The following is a 25401-nucleotide window of genomic DNA, read 5'->3' on the forward strand; positions in this document are numbered from 1 at the left end:
GTATAACATGATGTGAATACTGTAAATACATAATATATCTGAACTAAAATGTTACCTTGATTTTTCTTCCATATGGGAGAAGGAGCAATATAAATGGAAAGTAATCCTTGCCATGTACTTCAAAATGATTCACGGAGCATGCACATAGACATTGATGCAGATGTTGATGCAGATGTAGACACAGATACAGATGTGTATGAAGCTATTAAAAACAGCTGTGTTGCTGAACGTTTTTGTAAATTAAATAATAGTGGCCTGGTATGAACTTTCATCCAGCTTGAAGCCAGTTGACTATTTATATAATAAAATAGGCTGTCTGTGCTACAGTGCCCTTCAACTACAAGGAAGTTGAAAGTTATTCTAGTGTTTAATGAGCATATACTTTTATTCACACTGTAAACATTTAATAAATATTTTCTTTGTCAATAAAAGGACTCACCAAAACTATCAATGCCACTTGGTATGCGATAAAAATCTGAAACAAAAAAATAATGACAATAAGTATGACACATTCTTAGTCAATATAGAAATAAATTTCATTTATTATGTCCATTCCAAGATATAAGACATGTTGTCATATTTACAGTAGCTGCCTAACACAAAGATAGAGTTTTAAATCTGAAACAAATATCTGTAGTGGTAGGCGAATTATATACAGGATAGTCCATTGATCATGACTGGGCCAAATATTTTATGAAATAAGTGTCAAAAGAAAAAACTACAAAGAACAAAACTTGTCTAGCTCGAAGGGGGAAACCAGATGGCACTATGGGTGGCCCGCTAGATGGCGATGCCATAGGTCGAACGGATATCAACTGCGTTTTTTAAATAGGAACCCCCATTTTTTGTAACATATTCATGCAGTATGTAAAGAAATTTGAATGTTTTAGTTGGACAACTGTTTTTCTTTGTGATAGATGGCGCTATAATGGTCACAAACATAAGGCTCACGATTTTGGTAACAGGTATGTTTTTTAAATTAAAATACAGAACGTAGGTACGTTTGAACATTTTATTTCAGTTGTTAAAATGTGATACATGTACCTTTGTGAAATTATTTCTGAGAACTCATTCTGTTACAGCGTTATTACCTGTAAATATGACATTAATGCAATAAATGCTCAAAATGATGTCCGTCAACCTCAATGCATTTGGCAACACGTGTAACGACATTCCTCTCAACTGCGAGTAGTTTGCCTTCTGTAATGTTCCCACATGCAATGACAATGCACTGACGCATGTTGTCAGGCGTTGTCGGTGGATCATGATAGCAAATATCCTTCAACTTTCCCCACAGTAAGAAATCCGGGGACGTCAGATCCAGGGAATGTGCGGGCCATGGTATGGTGGTTCGATGACCAATACACCAGTCATGAAATATGTTATTCAATACCGCTTCAACCACATGCAAGCTATGTGCTGGACATCCATCATGTTGGAAGTACATCGCCATTCTGTCATGCAGTGAAACATCTTGTAGTAACATCAGTAGAACATTACATAGGAAATCAGCATACATTGCACCATTTAGATTGCCATCAATACAATGGGGGCCAATTATCCTTCCTCCCATAATGCCACACCATACATTAACCCACCAAGGTCACTGATGTTGCACTTGTTGCAGCCATTGTGGATTTTCCGTTGCCCTATAGGGCATATTATGCCGGTTTACGTTACCGTTGTTGGTGAATGACGCTTCGTTGGTAAATGGAACGCATGCAAAAAACCTGTCATCGTCCCATAATTTCTCTTGTGCCCAGTGGCAGAACTGTACACAATGTTCAAAGTCATCAGCATGCAATTCCTGGTGCATAGAAATATGGTACGGGTGTAATCAATGTTGATGTAGCATTCTCAACACTGACATTTTTGAGTTTCCCCATTCTCATGTAATTTGTCTGCTACTGATGTGCGGATTAGCCGCAACAGCAGCTAAAACACCTACTTGGGCATCATCATTTGTTGCAGGTCATGGTTGACATTTCACATGTGGCTGAACACTTCCTGTTTCCTTAAATAACATAACTATACAGCGAACGGTCCGGACACTTGGATGATGTTGTCCAGGATACCGAGCAGCATATATAGCACACACCCGTTGGGCATTTTGATCACAATAGCCACACATCAACACAATATTGACCTTTTCCACAATTGGTAAACGGTCCATTTTAACATGGGAAATGTATCATGAAGCAAATACCATCTGCACTGGCGGAATGTTAAATGATACCACGTACTTACACGTTTGTGACTATTACAGTGCCATCTAGCACAAAGGGAAAAAAGTGGTCCAACTAAAACATTCATATTTCTTAATATACTACATGAATATGTAATAAAAAACGCAATTGATATCAGTTTGACCTATGGCAGCGCCATCTAGTGGGCCAACCATAGCACCATCTGGTTTTCCCCTTCAAGCTAGACGAGTTTCGTTCTTTGTAGTTTTTTCATTTGATGCTTATTTTGTGAGATATTTGGCCCGGTCACTATCAATGGACCACCATGTACCGGTATATACTTGAGAAGAACCAGTAGTGGTACAGCAAAAATTTACCCCAAAAATATAAGAAACCTTGGCTTCTGAGAACTGGTTTTATGCTTTAACAAAAAGAAGAACAAGGCTCTAGGAATTGGAAACATTTTGTTATTCATTAAGAGTTCTATACAAAATTGCAGTGCCTGTGTTATTCCAAGTAATTGTGCAATGTTTCTTCGGACATGCATGTATGTCCTAAAGATTCAGAATAACATTGTTCCAATAAATTATGAGTGCATCACTGTAAATGCACTGTAAATGTTCAGCTCTTTCCTTAGAGCTAAAATGTACACCAAATGCAAACTGAGGAAAATGTGCAAGTGCAAGAGAATACTCCCTGCAAACTACATTTTTATATTATGTTATACTAAGACAGGATTCTTGGTAACTAGTAACATATCATTGTGGAAAATGTTCATAAAATTTCTAGCCAAAAATTAAAAAGTGAATGTGTATAAGAATCCACCATTAAAATTAAAACGTTTCATTAGTTATTACAATGATCTGAAAGAAAAAAAAGTAGATTAAATGTTGTAATGTGTCAAACCTTAAATTAGATTAAGTTCTATTTCCAAGGGCCCAAAAATGGGATGATTCTCATTGGTGTGGAACATGTCAGAAAGTATAACAAAAAAATGTGAATTTGAATATAATACTCACTTCCCTGATTGTTCATCAGAAGATAGTCAAAATATGTGAACACATTATAGTAAATTGGCACTGTAAATATTTACAGAATTAATACACTGTCAGAATGAAACATAGTTATGCCCTTTTAATAAACCTATCATACACAAAATACTTAACCTTGATTGTTGTGACCAAGTGCTATCAAAACTTAAAAATAACAGACATTTTTACTTAAGCTGGTCTAACAGTCCCTGTTAAGATATTCATCTATAGAGTATCTATAAAGGCTTCCAAACTCTGTTTAAACTGTACTTTATCTGAAACTAATTTTTTAACAGTTGCTGGGAATTTATTGAAAATGTGTGTTCCTGAATATTGCACCCCATTCTGGACCCAAGTAAGTGCTTTTAGGTCTTTATGTCGATTGTTCTTATTCCTAGTATTGATACCATGTATTGAGCTGTAGGTAGGAAATAGAGACATATTATTTGCAACAAATTTCATTAAGGAATAAATACACTAATGAGCAGTGGTTAGACCACACAGTTCCTTGAGGAGGTTTCTATATGATGTTCTTGAACTTACACCATAAGTGAATCTTATTACACACTATTGCACTCTATAAACTCTTCTCAGTCTACCCCAGCTTATGATCCCATATATCTGCTACATCTGACATCATTCACATTGCAAATACAGACTTGATTAAGCATTTCAGCAATTCTATTGTATGCCCTTCCCAACAGAATTTATTATTGACCTGTAATTCCAGAAATTTAACACTGTCAACCTCTTCTGCCCACTTGTTTTCAAATGTTATACACATGCTGGAAGGAATTTCTTACATGTTCTGAACTGCATATAGTGGCTCTTTTCATAGTTTAATGACAGGGAATTAACTTTAAACCATTTATTAATGTCAATGAAAATTTGATTAGCAGCCATTTCTAAATCTATACTTGACTTGCTATTTATTGCATTGCTTACTTCATCTGCAAACAAAACAAACTTAGCATCTGTGACATAACAGATGATAGGTCATTAATGTATGAGGGCTATTCAGAAAGTAGGGAACATTCTGGCATTAAAATAAAACTAAGCACAAGAAATACATTTTATTATATACACCTGAAAGAGCAACTGACATACTACTTTTCCACATAGTCACCAAACACATTGAGGCATTTATCATAAGGGTGGACAAGGTTTGAAATACCTCCATGTAAAATTCTGTTGCCTGACACTTCAGCCAGTGAATCACACCCACCTGGAGTTCTGCGTCATCATCAGAGCACTGTGTTGCAACCAGTTCTTCATCTTGGGAAACAAGTGGAAGTCGTTTGGTGCAAGATCAGGGCTGTAGGGCAAATGAGGGAAAATTTCCCATTTGAATGAATTAAGAAGTTCTTTAGTACAGTTTGCCATGTGAGGTAGGCACTATGATGCAAAAAAAAATTTTGGACATCATCTTTCCTTGGCGTTTGTTTTGAATTGCTCTTCTATGGCTGTGCAAAGTTCGACAGTGTTGTTGTTGTTGTGGTCTTCAGTCCTGAGACTGGTTTGATGCAGCTCTCCATGCTACTTTACCCTGTGCAAGCTTCTTCATCTCCCAGTACCTACTGCAACCTACATCCTTCTCAATCTGCTTGGTGTATTCATCTCTTGGTCTCCCTCTACGATTTTTACCCTCCACACTGCCCTCCAATACTAAATTGGTGATCCCTTCGACTACATTCCATTATCCTCATTTTGCTTTTGTTGATGTTCATCTTATATCCTCCCTTCAAGACACTATCCATTCCGTTCAACTGCTCTTCCAAGTCCTTTGCTGTCTCTGACAGAATTACAATGTCATCGGCGAACCTCAAAGTTTTTATTTCTCCTCCATGGATTTTAATACCTACTCTGAATTTTTCTTTTGTTTCCTTCACTGCTTGCTCAATATACAGATTGAATAACATCGGGGACAGGCTACAACCCTGTCTCACTCCCTTCCCAACCGCTGCTTCCCTTTCATGCCCCTCAACTCTTATAACTGCCATTTGGTTTCTATAAAAATTGTAAATAGCCTTTCGCTCCCTATATTTACCCCTGCCACCTTCAGAATTTGAAAGAGAGTATTCCAGTTAACATTGTCAAAAGCTTTCTCTAAGTCTACAAATGCTAGAAACGTAGGTTTGCCTTTCCTTAATCTAGCTTCTAAGATAAGCCGTAGGGTCAGTATTGCCTCACGTGTTCCAATATTTAGTTCGACAGTACCGAGCACAATTTATGGTTGCTCCATGTTCAAGAAAATCAATAAGAAGCACACCTTGCCTATCCCAAAACACTGTCACCATCAACTTCCTTGCTGACAAGGTTTGCAAACGTTTTCTTGGTTTTTGGGGGGACCTTTTGTGCCCCCAGTCCATGGACTGTAATTTTGTCTCGCAATTGACATGTTTCACCCAACTCTCATCACCAGTTATGATTTGATCCAGTAATGAATCACCATGTTTGTGGTAGGCCTTCAGAAATGTCAACATCCACCCTCCCCCCCCCCCCCTTCACTGTTCTCTACAGTGCTCTGTAAGCATGTTGGGCACCCATTGTGCACAAAATTTGTGGTAGCCTAGTCTGTGAAACTCCGTAATTGTGAAGTAACCATTTTCACAAATCATTTCATCAACATAGGCAGCAAGATCGTTAGTCACAATGCTCAGGTGTCCACTCTTCTCTTCATCATGAACGTTGTTTCCACCATTTTTAAACTGAATGCACCATTTCCAGATGGAACATTCACTCATTACATTGTTTCTGTACACTTCGCACAATTCATGATAAATTTCTATGAGTTTCAGGTTTTTTGCCAACAAAAACCATATCACAGACTGCACCTCACAACTGGTGGGATTTTCAATTGTAGCACACATTTCAAATTCGAATATAAAAAAAACAGGCACGCAGAGACATTCCCGCTCTCATGGATATATGCTGACTGAGCTGCCAAGCATGCACATACCAAAATATACATGATTGGCGAGCGGCTAGTGGCGCCCGACAGGAACATTCCCTACTTTCAGAATAGCCCTTGTACACAGGAAAAAACAAACTGACCCAAGATGCAACCTTGAGGAACACCATATGTAATTAATTCCCAGTCAGATGAAAACGGATTGCTTACTCCACAGGTATTTTGTAATGACACCCTTTGTTTCCTATTAGTTAGGTAAGACACAAACCATTTTTCAGCACTACTAGCGACGCCATAATATTCTGATTTACTTAAGGGAATGCAATGATTCACACAGTCAATGGCTTTGACTATTCACAGAAAATGTCACTAGCCTCTAATTTGTTATTTAATGAATTAATTATGCACAAATAGCCTTCTCTATATCAGAACCCTTAAGGAACCCAAACTATGACTTGAGCAATATGCTATTTGTGGTCAGATGCTTAAGGAGATGCTTAAACACAACCCTTTCCAACATTTTTGAAAAATTCAATAAAAGTGTAATTGGTTCATAGTTTGACAGTACCTCTTTATCTCCCTTCTTGCAAAGATTCTTAACTTCAGCATATTTTAGCCACTCTGGAAATGTTCCACTGATACAAGATTGATTACACAAATAACTTAAGGACAAGCTTAACTCACTTGAGTGCTCTCTGATTAACTTGGTATTAAGGATTTTATGATGGATGCTATTTCTTTGGGAGAAGTGAGTGTCACTTCCATTTCACTGAAATTATCTGTAGAAACTGGTCTCAGATATTCCATGGCACTGTTTACTGAAGCTGATAACTGCAAGCTCTCAGTAACAGAAAGAAAGCAGTTGTTTAAGAGGTTTGCAACACTTCCTGGCAGATTAAAACTGGGTGCCAAACCAAGACTCAAACTCAGGACCTTTGCCTTTTATCAACTGAGCTATCCAAACATTACTCATGGCCCATCCTCACAGCTTTACTTCCACCAGTACCGTGTCTCCTACCTTCCAAACTTCACAGAAACACTCCTGTGAAACTTTCAGAGCTAGCACTGCTGGAAGAAAGGATAAAGTGAAGACATGGCTTTGCCACAAGATGGTGTAATTATCTTTTTCTCATAATAAAGGTGCTTCGATTTCTGGGTTGTTATTGAAGCTGTTGTGGCCTTCAGTCCAGAGACTGGTTTGGTCCAGCTCTCCATGCTACTCTATCCTGTGCAAGCCTCTTCATCTCCCAGTACCTACTGCAACCTACATCCTTCTGAATCTGCTGAGTGTATTCATCTCTTGGTCACCCTCTACGATTTTTATCCTCCACGCTGCCCTCCAATACTAAATTGGTGATCCCCTGATGCCTCAGAACATGTCCTACCAACCGATCCCTTCTTCTTGTCAAGTTGTGCCACAAATTTCTCTTCTCCCCAATTCTATTCAATACCTTCTCATTAGTTATGTGATCTACCCATCTAATCTTCAGCATTCTTCTGTAGCACCACTTTTTGAAAACTTCTATTCTCTGCTTGTCCAAACTATTTATCATCCATGTTTCACTTCCATACATGGCTACACTCCATACAAATACTTTCAGAAATGACTTCCTGACACTTAAATCTATATTTGATGCTAACAACTCTCTCTTCTTCAGAAACGCTTTCCTTGCCATTGCCAGTCTACATTTTATATTCTCTCTACTTTGACCATCATCAGTTATTTTACTTCCCCAAATAGCAAAACTCATCTACTACTTCAAGTGTCTCATTTCCTAATCTAATTCCCTCAGCATCACCGGACCTAATTCGATTACATTCCATTATCCTCATTTTGCTTTTGATGATGTTCATCTTATATCTTCCTTTCAAGACACTTTCCATTCTGTTCAACTGATCTTGCAGGTCCTTTGCAGTCTCTGACAGAATTAGAATGTCACTGGCAAACCTCAAAGTTTTTTTTTTTTCTTCTCCATGGATTTTAATACCTACTCTGGATTTTTCTTTTGTTTCCTTTACTGCTTGCTCAATATACAGATTGAATAACATCAGGGACAGGCTGCAACCCTGTGTCACTCCCTTCCCAACCACTGCTTCCCTTTCATGCCCCTCGACTCTTATAACTGCCAACTGGTTTCCGTACAAATTGCAAATAGCCTTTCGCCCCCTGTATTTTACCCCTGTCAACTTCAGAATTTGAAAGACAGTATTCCAGTTAACATTGTCAAAAGCTTTCTCTAAGTCTACAAATGCTAGAAACATAGGTTCACCTATCCTTAATCTATCTTCTAAGATAAGTCACAGGGTCAGTATTGCCTCACTTGTTCCAATGTTTCTATAAACTGATCTTCCCCGAGGTCGGCTTCTATCAATTTTTCCATTTGTCTCTAAAGAATTCGCGTTAGTATTTTGCAGCAGTGACTTATTAAACTGATAGTTAAGTAATTTTCACATCTGTCAACACCTACTTTCTTTGGGATTGGAATTATTATATTCTTCTTGAAGTCTGAGGGTATTTTGCCTGTCTCATATATCTTGTTCACCAGATGGTAGAGTTTTGTCAGGTCTGGCTCGCCCAAGGCTGTCACTAGTTCTAATGAAATGTTGTCTATTCCTGGGGCCTTGTTTCTAGTTAGGTCTTTCAGTGCTCTGTCAAACTCTTCACGCAATATCATATTTCCCATTTCATCTTCATCTACATCCTCTTCCATTTCCATAATATTATCCTCAAGTACATCACCCTTTTATACACCCTCTACATACTCATTTCACCTAGCTGCTTTCCCTTCTTTGCTTAGAACTGGGTTTCCATCTGAGCTCTTGGTATTCATACAAATGGTTCTCTTTTCTCCAATGATATATTTAATTTTCCTGTAGGCAGTATCTGTCTTACCCCTAGTGAGATAAGCCTCTACATCCTTACATTTGTCCTCTAGCCATTCCTGCTTAGCCATTTTGCACTTCTTGTTGATCTCATTTTTGAGACATTTGTATTCCTTTTTGCCTATTTCTTATATTTTCTCCTTTCATGAATTAAATTCAATATTTCTTCTATTATCCAAGGAGATTTCTGGGTTACCGGCTTCATTATTTTGCAGTATTTTTTTTGTAATGGGCTATAACGCTAACATCAGAGCTGATCATAGATAGTGGATACAATTCGCTTTTTTCTATAGCACCACATTTCTAAAGCTCTATTCTCTTCTTGTCCAAACTATTTATCGTCCATGTTTCACTTCCATACATGGCTACACTCCAAGCAAATACTTTCAGAAAAGACTTCCTGACACTTAAATCTATACTCAATGTCGACAAATTTCTCTTCTTCAGAAATGCTTTTCTTGCCATTGCCAGTCTACATTTTATACCCTCTCTAATTCGATCATCATCAGTTAATTTGTTCCCCAAATAGCAAAACTCCTTTACTGCTTTAAGTGTCCCATTTCCTAATCTAATTCCTCAGCATCACCCGACCTAATTCGACTACATTCCATTATCCTCGTTTTGCTTTTGTTGATGTTCATCTTATATCTTCCTTTCAAGATACTATCCATTCCGTGCAACTGCTCTTCCAAGTCCTTTGCTGTCTCTGGCAGAATTACAATGTCATCAGCGAACCTTAAAGTTTTATTTCTTCTCCATGGATTTTAATACCTACGCTGAATTTTTCTTTTGTTTCCTTTATTGCTTTCTCAATATACAGATTGAATAACATCAGGAAGAGGCTAAAACCCTGTCTCACTCCCTTCCCAACCACTGCTTTCCTTTCATGCCCCTCAAATGTATGAGACAGGCAAAATACCCTCAGACTTCAAGAAGTGGACCAAACTGCACAATAACCCTCGGTTCAGTGTGGGGTGGCGGTGGGGTGAGTGGACTGCTGCAGACTGTTGGCCTGTTGTGAGGTCATGTACCACTGAGAGCTATGGCGTGGACAAAGCCTCTCCATCATTTCTAGGACCCCAGTTACATACATACATACCCATTTGCAAATTAAAACTATGCAAAATACTGTCATTGATCCATTATTCTCACGAACCCAGCAGCAGGAGAGGTCTCTCACACCCCATATACCAATGGTCCCAATTGATTAACCTACTCATCTTAAGCAACTTCTGTTCCTATTCAAGCTTTCATTGACAAGAACAATAAACAAGGCTCAAAGTCAGAGTGAAGGGGGAAGAGAAGATGGACAGAGAATGGGGGAGGAAATGGACATAGAAAGGGAAAAGGAGAAGAGGGACAAATGTTCACAACCAGGGAAAGATCTGGTGGCCTTTCTGGCCATAGTAGGTTTGGCAAGCACAAAGGCAAGCTATAGAAACTCTCTTCATGTGGACATTATTGTGCTGAAATGTAAGCCCAGGATGGTTTGGCATGAAGGGCAACAAAATGGGGCATAGAGTATCATTAAGGTACTGCTTTGCTATAAGTATGCCACAAATGACAACCAAAGGGGTCCCACTATAGAATGAATCAACAGCCTGGAGCATTACTTCTGGGTGGATGGTGGTATGGTGGGTGACAGTGGAGCTGGTATCCCACCACTGTCTGGAGCATCTCCAGACAAGTTTTTGACCTGGATTCTTACTGACTGGAGTAGAGTTGTCCTCAGTAATATGTCCTGCTTCCAGCAGAGCACCAATGACCAGTAAAGATCTGAAGATATGTGTGGAGACACCTCAGACAATTGAGAAATACCATCCTGCTACCAGTGGCCAGATGGTCTGACAACAAGCAATCATGGTCAGAGTTGTCATTTCTTTTTATAGCAGGACCCCTTTGATTGTCATCCACAACACCCTTACAGCACAGCATTATGCCAGTGGTATTCTATGCTCTGTTTTGTTGCCCTTCACAGCAAGCCATCCCTGGCTTACACTTCAGCAAGACAACACTCACTCACACAAGGCGAGAGTCTCTTTTGCCTTGGCCAGCAAGGTCTCTGCTTCTCCCCCCAAATTGAGACAATTTAATGCATCAACTGGACAGATTTTGGCATGATGTCCTTCAGGAAGACATCCAACAACTCTGTCAATCAATGGAAATCCAAATAGCTATTTGCATAAATGGCCAGAGGTGGACCAACATGTTGTTGACTAGCTCAATTTCTGAAGCTCTTTTTCTTGAATAAATCATCCACTTTTTCTGACATTGTAATCACTTATTTTTCTGTACATGTACATCATATCTACCAATTTCCATCCAATTCAGATAATTTCTGGATGATGCACCAGTTTTTGTGTCTTTGAATGTATATTTAGTAATAGTGAAGCATTGCCAGGTTTGCTACTATATCTGTTATGTATATGAGGTGGACTTCATGTATGTAGGTGTGTCCACGATCTCCTCCCAAACCTCTGAAATGATTTCAACTATGTTTGGCATAGATAAAACAGGCACTTGAGTTTCAGCACTATGGGGTTTATAACATTCTGGCTCAAATATGAGGAAGATGTTTTTCCATCCCATGGTGTATAGGCTGCCTTGTATGACAGGCGTGTCATGTGATAATATTATCATCTAGCTTTGCATAACAGTCTACAGGGTCAAGAATTGGTTTTTCAGCAGCAACGAGCCATCTGGCCTGGAGAGCAGTGATGGTGGAGTAGTATCAGTCTTCTTTATTGACCTGTTTTGCCTGGCACCCTATGAGTCAGGGGCAAAGAACACTTTTCAAGCCCATAGTGTGTAAGCTGCCTGGTATGACAGGCATGTTCTGGGAGTAGTATCAACCTGCTTTATCAACCTGTTTTACAAGGCTACTTGTGCAGATGGACATGGCTGGGGGAAGACTGAGATGGATGGAGGAAGGGTTAGACAGAGAGAGGGGTTAGGGAGAGGATAAACTGAAAGAGAAGGAATGAGAGAGGACTTAGAGAGGGAAAGGAGAAGGTAGATAGGGAGAGGGGGAAGAAGATGAAGGACAGAGAGTTTATGAAGGAGGGCAAGGCAGAGGAGGTGGTGGACATAGAGGGGGGAAAGGGGTCTGATAGAGAGAGGGAGGAGAGGATGGGCAGAGAGAGAGAGGAAGATGAAGATGATGGTTTGGGAATGTGGGAAGGAGGAGATGGGTAGGGAGAGGCAGTCCAGAGGAGATGGACAGATAGAAATGGTGATTACATGGACAGAGAGACCAGGCAAGAGGATAGGTTGGAGGAGCTGAAGAGAGAGAGGGAAGAGGAGGAGATGGATGGAGAGACAGGTGGAGGAAGAGATGGAAAGAGAAGACAGACAGAGAGGGGAGGATGACATGAACAGAGGAAAGAGGGATGAGAAGATGCATACAGAGAGGGGGAGGAGGGAATGAGCAGTCAGAGCTGGGAGGATGAGATGGACAGAGAGATGGGAGAGGAAGAGGTGGACACGGAAGGAGATGGGGGAACAGGAGATGGGTGCAATGTATGTGTCGAACACATACATGGGTGAAGCCATGGAGGAAAGGCTAGTACATGTATAAGAAGGCTGCATGCATGTATGGATGTATGTATGAATGTCCAAGATCTCTTCCAAAACTCCTGAATCAATTTCAACTAGATCTGGCAGACAAACAGCAAACTTCATGAGTGTCAGTGCTGCAGGGGTTATAACATCCTAGCTCCAAATGTTATTTTAGCCCCTGCCATACAACCTGCCTGCACGACAAGTGTGTTGTGTGGGAACAGTATAGTTCTGCTGTAGTGATTTGCTTTGCAGGGCAGTCTACATATGATTGGCATGAAACAGCTTACAGTCCCTTGAAATGTGGGCTGCCCTGCAAGGCAGGCATGTTGCGGCAACAGTATCGGCCTGCTTTATTTACCTGATTTGGAGGGGCTACACATGTGCACGGGCATGGCTGTAGGCAGGCTGAGATGGATGCGGAGGAGATAGGTAGAGATAGGGAGGCAATAGGGGATGGATAGGAAGAGAGAGGGGCAGGAGGTGGACAAATTGGATGAGTGGGAGCAGTAGGGGGTGAACAGAGAGACAGTGGTGGAAGTGATGAGTAAACACACAGTGATGACACGGGGAGGGTAGGCAGAAAGTAATTGACAGGTAAGCAGTGTGGGGAAGGTAAGAGAGGAACATGCAAAGGGAGGGGGAGGAGAGGATGGACAGAGGGAGTGGTGAATTAGGGATGGATAAAGAGATGATGGAGGAGGAGATGGAAGGGTAAAGGTTGGATGATAAAGTGAAAAGGAAGATGGGGAAAGGAAGAGTTGGATACAGAGATGGGGAGAAGGAGACATTTGGAATATATGTGTTGAAAATGTGCATGGGAAAGACACAGGGAAAAGGATACTGTATCGTAATATGATATGATTCTGTGGGTCATAAAAGAATGCAACAAAGGTATTTAAATTACAAAAGAAGCCAGTGAGGATAATAGGAAACTTGGCACCCAGAGCTCATAGCAGACCTTGCTTCACAAAAATAAAGATTATGACTCTATGATCATTATATGCAGTATCTTGCAATGTGTGATGTAAATCAAGGAGAACTACTGCAGATATCAGCAGTATGACATGTGTCATAAGAGCAATGCCAGGAACAAATGTGACATAATATAATTTCTTTGCAAGTATTAAAAAATATAGAGGTGCTTTGTGAAATAATAAATTAACTCTTCAGTATCATACATCAGTACATCAAGGAATAACCAGACCAACAATTCAAAACAAAATTGAATTTATGGAATTAAAACATGATAATAAATTCAGTTGGGAACGCCATACCACAGAATTGCTGAAGCACCTAAACAAGTCTGTATTTGCAGAGGAAATGATGTCAGATGTAGGAGATATAAATATAAAATAACTTGCATACTTTTCTTATTTTCATTCTAAAAAAACTAAACTCTCCCCAAACAGACCATGAGGACCCAATCGTACTGACTGGCTGCTGTGTCATCCTTAGCCCACAGCATCACTGGATGTGGATTGAAGGGGTATGTGGTCAGCACACCACTCTCATGGCCATATGTCAGTTTACAAGATGGGAGCCGGTACTTCTCAATCAAGTAGCTTCTCAGTTTGCTTCACAAAGGTTGAGTGCACCCCACTTGCCAACAGCATTCAGCAGACTGGTTGGTCACCCACCCAATTTGTCATCCAGCCTGACAGCACTTAACTTCGGTAATCTGACAGGAACTGATGTTACCACTGCGGCAAGGCTACTTTCATTCTACAATGTCGTATTATGGGTTTCATACTTATGGGTAACTTGTCAAGCCAAGAAAACGTTTTTAAAGTGCAAGAACATGTAATATGCCTCAATTATGGTGTAAATTCAAGAACATAATGTAGGAACCTGTTCACTCAACTGGGTATCCTAACCACTACTTCTGCATATATTTATTCCTTAATGAAATATGTTGTAAATAATATGCTTCTATTTCCACCCAATAGCTCAGTACATAGTATCAATACTAAAAATAACAATCTACATAAAGACCTAAAATCACTTACCATGGTCCAAAAAAGGGTCCAATATTCAGGTACACACATTTTCAATAAATTTCCAGCAACTATTAAAAACTTCATTGCCGATAAAGCACAGTTTCAACACCTTTTGGTAGGCACCTCCTCCTACCCTCTAGTTGAATATCTTAACAGGGACTGTTAGACCAGGTTAAGTAGAGATGTCAGCTGGATTCCAGTTTTGACAGCACTTGGTCACAACCCTCAAGATTAGGTATTTTGTGTATGATAAATTTATTAAAACTCAATACCTATGTTTCATTCTGACAGTGTATTATTTCTGAAAATATTAGCATTTCCAGTTTACTGTAACACATTCACATATTTTGACAAACTCCTGACAAATGATCAGGGAAGAGAGTATTACAGTTAAATGTTCTATGGTCTTTACGTCATACTTTCTGCCTTGCTCCACACTCATGAGAATCAGACCCATTTTTGGGTCTGTGGAATGTAAACTGAATCTAATCTATTCTACAAACATCAGCATGAGTGGGCCAGGTTGTAAACCATAATCTCACAAGATGACAGCAATAAAGAAGGTGAATCGCCCATTTGTGATGGTAAAAATTGCATCAAAAGCCCAATATTTGAAATTTTACAGCAGGTGTCATACTGAGAACAGTATATAAAGGCTTGTATGTTAAAAGCAGTGGAACAGCTGAAAATTCTTGTAACCATCATACATACTGTTCTCACTACAATATCTGCTGGCCAAGTAGAAATAATGGGCTTTTGACCCAATTTTTACTAATGCAAATGACCAATCACCTTCAATATTACTGACATATTGTGAGATTATGATTTACAACCAGGCTCACTCACAATGATATTTGTGACTGCATAACGTCATAGTCTTGTTGACCCACAATACAAATACATGCAATTGCATGATTACGGCTAATGATGATAGCTTTTATTGCATATTCACTGCTTTTTATGTTTTGGATGATCTGAAGAAAGCAACCAAAACTAGTTATCATGCTGTAATTGTTTAAGGAAAAAGAGTTTGTGATCTAGGCATTAAAAAAAAATTTTAATCAAAAATTTTTGATTTCATGTATTTCTACTACAACTGAGTCCTTAGGAAGCTGATAAATTTTTATTTGAGAGAAAGAAAATGGTGTAACTGTAAATTTTTATAACAGCACTTGTAGAATTAGGATATGACCTACCAGTAAAATGTAACATAATGCATTCTTTATTTTAAGGTTGTAAATATTCCAATCAGTAATATGTTGAGATATGCAATGCCACAACGGTTTGTGTATATTGTCATTCTACTGATGCCTGCAATGTCTTGAACCTCTTAGGTCTTTACAGTAATAAAATTAGATTCAATTCTGTCATCTACCATGAGGCAGTCTGATGTCATGTATCTTTCAACGACAATTCATAGAGGTGTTGGATGTCTTCCTGAAGGAAGACCAGTTTGTTCAGTGATTAAAGTTGCTCAGGCCATGGATAAACCACATAATGGAGACTAGAATCAAGTGAAATAGATATCCTGATATCGGAACTACACATCCATTTATGTATTATTTATGAGAGAGAAGATTTGAGAATTTACAGTGATGCTGATTTGGCAGATGACAAGTGGAGAAGCCAGTCAACAACCAGCACTGCGGCAAGGTAGGCCTACACTGGTGGGGAAATATTACTGACAAGTCAGTTGCAGAAGCTAATGACCACCTTTACAACTGAAGTATAAATTATTTCAGCAAACGCAAGAGGCAAAAAATTAATTTGATCATGTTGTTGACAGTCTGAATAGGTTAAAATGCCAGAACTTCCCCCAACACTTTACATTTACAAAGCTGATGCGTTAAGACTAGTAAAAAATGTTGAATATCAATGACGGTCAAAACATATAGAGGTCCAACATGTCTATATTTCTAAAATATTTCTAAACTGCAAAATTATGTTGAAACATATCAATGCAAAAAATCTGTTGGCTGATCTTCTGACAAAGATCATGAAACACATTCAGTTTAATTTGCTACGTAGAGAGACTGATGTGCAGAAAATGAGGCAGGATTCCTTCACTTTTTTATCTGGTCAATTTTACATTTGGAGAAAATGTTGTCATAAAATGAAAAGTTGTTGAGGATTCACTGTAACTGTTGTGTCATTCCACAGCGATGTGAAGTATTCATGATTTTATAAAAACTCTTTGTAATTCATTTGACATTGAATCATTTGTATTCTATGAACAAATCATTCTTAAATAACACTGAGTTGGTTGAATTTAATATTTCAATAATGACATCTCTCTTTCTACAATAAAAACCTTTGATTTTAGACATTAGCCAACCACTTTATCAATTTCTTTTCCAATTTGACCTAAAACTCCTAAAATGAAAAGTACATTTGGAGTACTATAACATCATATGTAAGGAAAGATTTCATGTTCAGATTGACTGCACTTTCAAATTTTTTCTGGCATATTTATGCAATTTTTTATGCTTGTAGACAATCCTTACCAACTAATCCAGAAACAATAATGCCATTTATTTGCAGAAAAGTCATTGCCACTGTGAAGTAACCACAAATACTACTCCCAGTATCACTCATTGTCACAAATGGCCTTGAAAGATGCAACTACATACTTTGCAAGACCATCAACTAACTCTCACTAACCTCTGAGATGAGGGGTATCCTGTCCAAAATCCTACACTCATCTCAAAAGTAGTATTCAATCCTGCACCCAGTCAATAAAACATTTATGGTAATCCCCATTCCACCCCTATCCTCAGCCCTGCATCCCACAAACCAGTCCCCTCAGGATGACCAGAAGATACAAGGCCTGTCTCTCAGACCCATTCACCACTTACCACTACAATCCAGTCATAGTCATTTCCTATCTAATCAGTGTTACAGCCATGTATGAAAGCAGCTGCATTGTACATTAGGTATTATGCTGTTGCTGTGTAGTTCTCTATGTGAGTATGACAAATAACAAGTTGTCTACCCACAGGAATGGTCAGTGCTGAACTGTGGCAAACAGGAAACTTGAGTACCACTTAGTGAACAGGAATGACACCACAACACTAATGACTTCATCCTCTCTTCAGTGCCAGCTCCTCCAAACTGTACAGGCACAAATTGTCCCTCAAAACATTCCTCCATTATCACTACCCCTGTGGCTGAAATCTCTTTAATCCCCATCCCTTACTTGTGCTCTTCCTACTTAGTTACTCTTACACTTGCCTTTCCCCTCATTTCCACCAAATCAGTAGTTATTTTACCTTCAAAAGCCACTGTTATCTCCTGTCTGCCTCCATATGATTCCCTAACCCCTCCTTTGACAGCACATCTTCAACCATCTCCTCTCCTGTAGCCATAGTTCTTTCTGCAAGTGCCCCATTTGCCCTTTTTGGGTCCTCCAAGGCCCATTCCCCTGGGAAAATGCTCATAAAGAGTCAATGAGACCAAGGCCACAAGTGTACCTGTGCCTGTGTGTGTGTCTGATCAGTTAGCTGAGGTCTCCTTTTTTAATTTTGGTTTGATTTTTCCATACCAAATTATCTGTTAGCATAATATTAGGTTACTAACTATGATTCTTTTGACAAGCACTTTTTATTATTTCAACTTATACTTTGAGTAAAATAACTTCCTGATTGATGTTTCAGTGAGTCAAATGGTGGAGGAATGCATCAATCACAAATGTTTCTCAGGTTACACAGTCTTGCTGTATCAGCTGTTATGCAGGCACAACCAGCAGAACTTTGTCAGGTCACTCAAGTTGTATGGTATTTCAGGAGGTGAGGCAAGGTCAGAAGGGGAAGTCAGGGTTATCGTATGCACTGCTATCCCTACACCTGTAGTGGTCACCACCACTACCTTTCCCATTACCAACAGACAGTGAAATAGGCTGGCATGTACTTTTTGTCTGTGTGCACAACTATCAATTCCATGAGCATGTGGCATGTAGTGTATGAGCCTTTAGCTCCACTCCCACTTAACGACATCAGTCAGTCACAGAGCATAACTGAACTGTATCACTTATAGAGGAATGCCTGATTGTAAACTGCTGCATACATTGGTGAAGATTTATAAAGGTAGGCCTTAATTATGTCCTGGACTCATTCTAACTCAAAAATTGGTGGAACATGCTGACAGAAGAATAAAGTCTACATAATCATGCAATAATTCTGGAGTGTCATAAATTTAAGACATTTCATTTATGGACCTTTACTACTCATTGACAATGTTCTTAAGTTCTTATATTAGCTAATTCAAGAGAGATTATCTATGATTACTCACACATTAACTTAGGAAAATGACCAGGTACAGCTATATCTTCCATCTCAGATGCTTCATTTGTTTTCCCACGCAGCATGTCTAAAATATAGCACATATAGTACATAAACAAGAAAACATTATACTCCAAGATTTTATTTTAATCTATAGAAATATTATACGGTCATTTACATACCTTGATTTCAATCTGAATTACTCTGACTTGTCTTACTGAATACAAGTTATGTACTTCTCATACCAGACAGATCATACATATAGTGCTGTATTAATATACACTCATGTTCAGAAAAAAAATACAGAACACCTTGAATGACTAGAGGTACAAAGTTCATATTCACAAGACAAGTAAATTAATATGTTCTCTAGAAATTATTAGTATTTGAATCATAGCAGCCTGTGGGTTCGAGGTCAACATCGATATCATGAGACAACACCACCTACGGATAAAATGTGACTGCAACTCTCACTGTCACTATAAACTGAAGGTAATGGATAAGTACAACTTGAGCAGTCATGCAGGATGCCTCACAGATGCATGCACAAACTGTGCTGTCAGATTAGTGAGTTTGAAAGAGGGCATTTTGTTGGCATGAGAGAATGTGATCCATCCAGCCAGGAAATTGCTGCTCACATGGGACAAAGTGTTTTGGCAGTGCAATGGATGTGTGTAGATTGGTTCACAGAAGGCCACAGAACACAATGAGATGGGTGTCAGGTCGCAACACCCAGACCACCCTCATCCCCCCGCCCCACCAAGAAGATTGACACCTCGTCCGAATGGCATTGCAGGACAGATCTGCATCCTCCTCAGCTCTAGTGGAACAGTGGAATACATTATACACCATCAGGGATGACAGTCCATCTCTGTTTGTTATGGCATGGTTACATGCGTGTCGTCCACTTCTCCACCTACATTTGACAATGTGGAGAAACATGCTAGATGGTAGATGGCAATGGTGTATGGAACGACATTACTGGGGACAATAATGGCATCAGACAGTGTTTTAGGATGAATCCAGGTTCCATTTATTTGAAACTGATGGGCTCATTTTGGTTCGCCACAGACATGGGAGTGCTGTGGAAGTGGAAGCAAATCCATGTCAGAGAATCAAGAAACTGTCAAACCCTCTTAACCAACCTTGGTCAACAAGTCAAGAACTTTTGCAGCAGATTGATAAAGACAAACAAAGCTAAATAATTCACAACATGCAACTTACTGCTTCAGAGATGTAATACTGAAGTATTTTCACAAGTTATTTTCCATACCTTCCTGTGCCACACAAACTTGTACCTCATCCTACCAAACCCTTCCCACCTCACACTCCCTCTCCTCTCTTATTCCAGTTTGCATGTACTAATTTTACTGATCTAATCAATCTGCTGTCCCTCTTCTTCAACTTATCCACCCACAGATCTGCTACCATCATTACAATCTTTTTATTTTTTATATATTTATTTATTTATTTGATCTCTTTATGTTTTCATGTCGATTTCAGTTGGTTTTCGCCTTTCACTATCGGGCTAATCCCAATTTTCATCTTATTTCCACATTGTTCATCCATTTCATCCTTTTCGTGATTTTTCCCACGATTTTTGTGTATTTTTGTGAATTTTTTGCATGTATTTCAACATTATTTACGTATTTTTACACGTTTTTATCCTCCACCATGGATCAGTGCTCCTTCCATCTGTTTCAATACAGAAAAGTTTCTGTAGTCCTACCCAGAACCCAGTCCCTGATCATGTTCCTGTGTTGTTGCTTGTCACATGGAATCCCCCCAAATGGCCTTACCATCAAATTATTCATCTCTGGATGCAATCCCTCCTTCCACAATGACCCATATCTGTTCAGATTCTACCAGTCCTTAATTCTCATCAACACAGTCCTGCAAAACCATGTTAATCAAGCCCAAACAATGTTGAAATACCTCCTCTGCATCCACAAAATTCTCCTGCTATCCAATCCCAAATCTCTGGATTCCATACCACACACTCAAACTCTTGCCCTCTAGGAACTAGAGCAGCATGCACAATGCCATCTCAAAAAACTCTCCACTGTGTTCACTTCCTACTCTGACCTTGGACTACCACAATCCACCACCCACACAACAACCTCCAAAACTCCCCCACATTCCAGTCATAGCTGACAAACCCTGCCTCACAGACATACTATGCTTACCCCACCCTCAAAAACTCTCTCCCACCACCATACAGATTCCAGTAACATAAAAAGACCCAAAATGCCATCATGAACCTTTCCTCCCAAAGCCTTGGCCCCACAGATGTATTAAGTCATTTCTGGAGGCCTCCCCTTTTACCCTACTCCCAAATTCAATCATGCAGGACTTGTTAAAAACCTTCTCTCCTTCTCCCAATCCCTACAGTGGAAACACTTTTTTGCCATCAACTCTACCAATCAGACTCACCCAAAGACCAATGCTGCACCCTGCCTGACTCAGTTCACTCACCCATCCAACTGACATCCACTAACACACACTGACAACCCCCCCCCCCCCCCCCCCAACATCATCCCCTGTTAATGTTCCAGAATTTCTTAACCTCAAACATTGCCTCACCCTCTTTCCCCAAACCCTTGAACATGCAAGCTTACCTTACATCTACAATCCACCACCTAAAAGCTGATCCCAACCTCAAAATCCTACCTGCTGACAAAGGCTTCAGCACTGTTGTTTTAAACTGCAATGATTTTTGGGCAGAAGGACTCCTGTAGCTGTCAGATTCATCCACGTACAAACCCTGTCATGATGACCCCATTCCAGGAATCCAGCTGGATCTCCAGTCACTTCTGAAAACCTTGGAACCATCCCAGGACCTCTTCCTGGGGTCCAGCTTTCTGCTCACACCTACCACTCCCTGTCCTCCTACTTTCTAGATGCTTCCTGAAGTCCATAAACCCAGCCACCCAGGACACCCTGTTGTGACTGAGAGAACCTCTGCCCTCATAGACCAACACCTTCAGCCTATTACCTGAAACCTACCATCCTAAAAAAAGATACCAACCTTTTTTTCCGTCAACTCTCCACAGTTCCTGTTCATTTACCACTTGGTGCCCTGCTCATCATTGTTGATGCCAACTCTCTTTACACTAACATCCCTAGTGCCCTTGGCCTTGCTGATATTGAACTATACATCTCCCCAATTAACATTTCTTAAATGTTCTCTGAAATGCTCTTTAGATACCAGGTTGACCAGCCTTACACTTTTACTTAATGGTTTCTGAACTGTACACCCTGCTAGGTTTTGTAAGTTAATCAGTTGTGCATCATGGTCTGATAATCCATTTATCCCTGGGAAAGCATGTGTTAGTTTTACAACCTCTTGCTGCACAAGTACATTATCTATTAGAGTGCTACTGTCTTGAGCTATACATATAGGGAAATTGATCACTGAGTCTAAGTTATATGTCATTAAGAACATTTCTAGTTCACTTTTCCTATCATAATTGCTTAGAAAGTTTACATTGAAATCACCACAGATTAATAACTTCTTTTTGTCTGACAGACAGCATAATAGGGAGGCAAACTTTTATATGATTAGCTCCCAATCTCCTAATGGGGACCCATACACTGTTGCTAATATCAACACTACATTATCTAGCTGTAGTTCACATGCTCAAGCTTCAAAGTGCTGATTGACACAAAATTTCCTTACTTCTACAGTTTTGTACTGATGCCCTTGTTTTGTGTAAATGGCAACTCCTCCTTTATCCATGCTAGATCTACAAGTGTAAGATGCTAAATTATACCCATTTATACTGACACTTTTCATTCCCACAGTTTTTGGTGTTCAGACAGACAAAGCATATCAATCACATTCTTATTTTTGAAATCATCTAAACACACTAACAGCTCATCTACTTTATTTTTTATTCCCCTGATATTTTGATGAAGTAAATTGATACTACCCTTAGCTTTATTGCTATATTCCTATCTACTTTACATGAAGCTTATTTTATTCTATTTTTCTTGGTTATTGTCTGTCTGGACTTTGGTTTTAACCTAAAACTATCTGCTGCCTGGGTCCATTAACCACAGGGACCATCCCTTGTGTGACTGAGACCCCCCTTACAGTATCTGCTAATAGAGAAGCTAACTTATCTTTCCCCTTCCTATTTAAGTGCAGGCCATGTGTAGTGCATGCCCACCTACCAATAGCATCAACTGAAACAACACAAGTCAAACTGATTTACTAATGGAATTTCTTAAGTTTCTTCAACAGTTTCCCATTTTTGCCCTTTGCTTGCTATCTTTTCCTAGTACCCCATCTGTTTTTCCTCCCTTTGCCTACTTAATTCCAAATTTGTGTTTTCTAATCCAGCCTTAAGGGCACATATCTTTTCCTTCTGTTCAGTGATTTTTCTGTCCTTTCTACACTGCCATGGAAGAGCCTCATTACCAACCCCTGTTTCCTTGCTGCTACATTCGCCCCAATGAAACCATAACTACAGTTTCCACAGAACATCCCCTCCTTCAGATTTCTATGGCAACCACCACATTTGTCACACACAGTTTGATAGAAAAATTTACACAAGCTTTACACAAAAGCAGAGAATAACTTGGCACAATATCACTGAAGTTTCATAGCCTGTACTAATACATAACTAAACGCTAATGTAAACATATTTTTAAACTTACTTTTGAGAGTTCTAATTAGTTACCTAAACTCTGTATGACAGACATGAATTAATTTAACTTTGAACCGCTAAATCTAGTCAAAAAATTAAGATCTACACTCTCCCAAAATGTACACCTAAAATGTAAACAAAACTAATGACTATCAGCCTTTACGAAATATTTTATTTATAATCTGTAAACGCTCAAAAAAGCAAATTCTGCAATAGATAGCCTAGTGAAGAAGTAAATGCACTAGTCTAAAATTTAATATTAACTAAATTAGCTCTTATTTCAATATTAATCACTTAACTTAGCAAGAGCTTCGTGGACGTGCTTCTGTCAGAGATATTTAGTCCCAAGGCTTTATCACTTTGTAATTCTGACAAATGGCTTGGTGTACCCTTTCAGCATGATATCATAAGCCACTACTATAAAAGCAGCTGCCTCAGCAGAAGGCAGTAGTTTTTCAGTTTGTTTTGGCAGTTAGTAGCAGACTGAAAGGAGCAAAAAGTGGATGTTTGTTTTCGTAGTCACAAATGACACTGTGTATATTCAATTCTGGATAACAGTATGGTGGCAAAACTAATTCTGACCTCACTAAAGTGGAGCAGATGCATGTTCTTTTTATTTTTTTATTTTGTGCTAGGCATTTAAAACAACAAACGAACATTACAAATAATAAGAAAACATTACATGAAGTTTTCATTTGTCATTTATTATACAAAGCTGTGTATGCTGTTGTGACTTGCATACAGCATAGCAGAGCAAGACACTTTGTTTTCCCTGATTCTCTGTGATGAAACTGAAACAGCAATCTATCAAGCAAGTGCCAGAATGATTACTTAAAGCAGCACTTCACAGCACTTTTAACTTTTTTTCTTTCATTACTGTATCACCACACTCTTGCTTTGGCTGGCTGTAGATTTCTGCATGTTTCAACTTACATGCCCTTGAAAATTGAATAACATTTTCTGCATCACAGTCAGTAGGACTTCGTATCAGATAGTTCAGTTTTAAACCATATGAGAATGCACACTAACAATTTGTTTCAACTAGCAGTCACCCAAAAAAATGACAAGATGTTGAGGAAATGATTCAACTTTTGACTGAGGTATGATATCAGTCAGCAAAGTGGTAATGAGCAAGAGATCCATACTTCCTGAATTTTCCTTGTATATTGTGTATGAAATAGAGTCAATAACTCAAGTGTATACCTGAAAGCACATTATTACTTGCAAAGTCCTTTGTGGAAAGACTTATCTTAACCCTGAGGTGCAGGTCAAAGATAGGGGCTTCCAGCAGAAGGCACGTGAAGACCTGGCTGACAATAATGATGCCCTCAATGGCAGTAACTTCATTTAAATGTTGTAGTGACCACAAGAACTTGACAACAAGATCAGAATGTGAACAATGGTGTGAAAAGGAAAGATTACTCACCTCAAAGATGACACATTGAGTTACAGACAGTCACAATGAAAAGGAAACACACATGTCCACACAAGGCAGCACACCTCAAGAACACATGAGCTCCATCTCTGGCAGCTCAGACTGGTCCGAGCTGCCAGATGTGGTGGTCATGTGTGCTTGAGATGTGCTTTCTTGTGTGAATGTATGTGTGTAAGTGTGTGTGTGTGTGTGTGTGTGTGTGTGTGTGTGTGTGTGTGTGTGTGTGAGGGGGGTGTGTTTTCTTTTCTGAAGAAGGCTTTGACCAAAAGCTAAATGTGTAACAGACTTTTCATTGTGGCTGTCTGCAACTCAACATATCATCTTTAAGATGAGTAGCAATCTTTTCTTTTCCTAATGTAGCTGATATTCCAACCTGGAATTTCCATAGCTTGATCAAACTGTAAGTGTCTTCAGTACCAGTACAATAAAGTCCACTGACTAAATACAGATTCAGGAAGTTGTACTCCA

The 25401-nt window shown here is 39.3% G+C and overlaps 1 protein-coding gene across 4 annotated transcripts in view; it reads right to left on the reverse strand.

Moving 5' to 3' along the window:
* Nucleotides 1-25401, reverse strand: part of LOC126416565 (uncharacterized) — a 215516-nt gene that overhangs the window by 112500 nt on the left and 77615 nt on the right. For 3 of the 4 annotated variants that reach the window (XM_050084309.1, XM_050084310.1, XM_050084312.1), the window contains exons 3-4: nt 18857-18934; nt 440-475 (exon numbers count right to left, since the gene is read on the reverse strand). In XM_050084309.1, the coding sequence (XP_049940266.1) occupies nt 440-475; nt 18857-18934 (114 nt within the window). The remainder of the gene's footprint in view (nt 1-439; nt 476-18856; nt 18935-25401) is intronic. The other variant, XM_050084311.1, reaches the window with a different exon arrangement.

Source organism: Schistocerca serialis, chromosome 8, assembly GCF_023864345.2.
Source record: "Schistocerca serialis cubense isolate TAMUIC-IGC-003099 chromosome 8, iqSchSeri2.2, whole genome shotgun sequence".
NCBI classification, from domain to species: Eukaryota; Metazoa; Arthropoda; class Insecta; order Orthoptera; family Acrididae; genus Schistocerca; species Schistocerca serialis.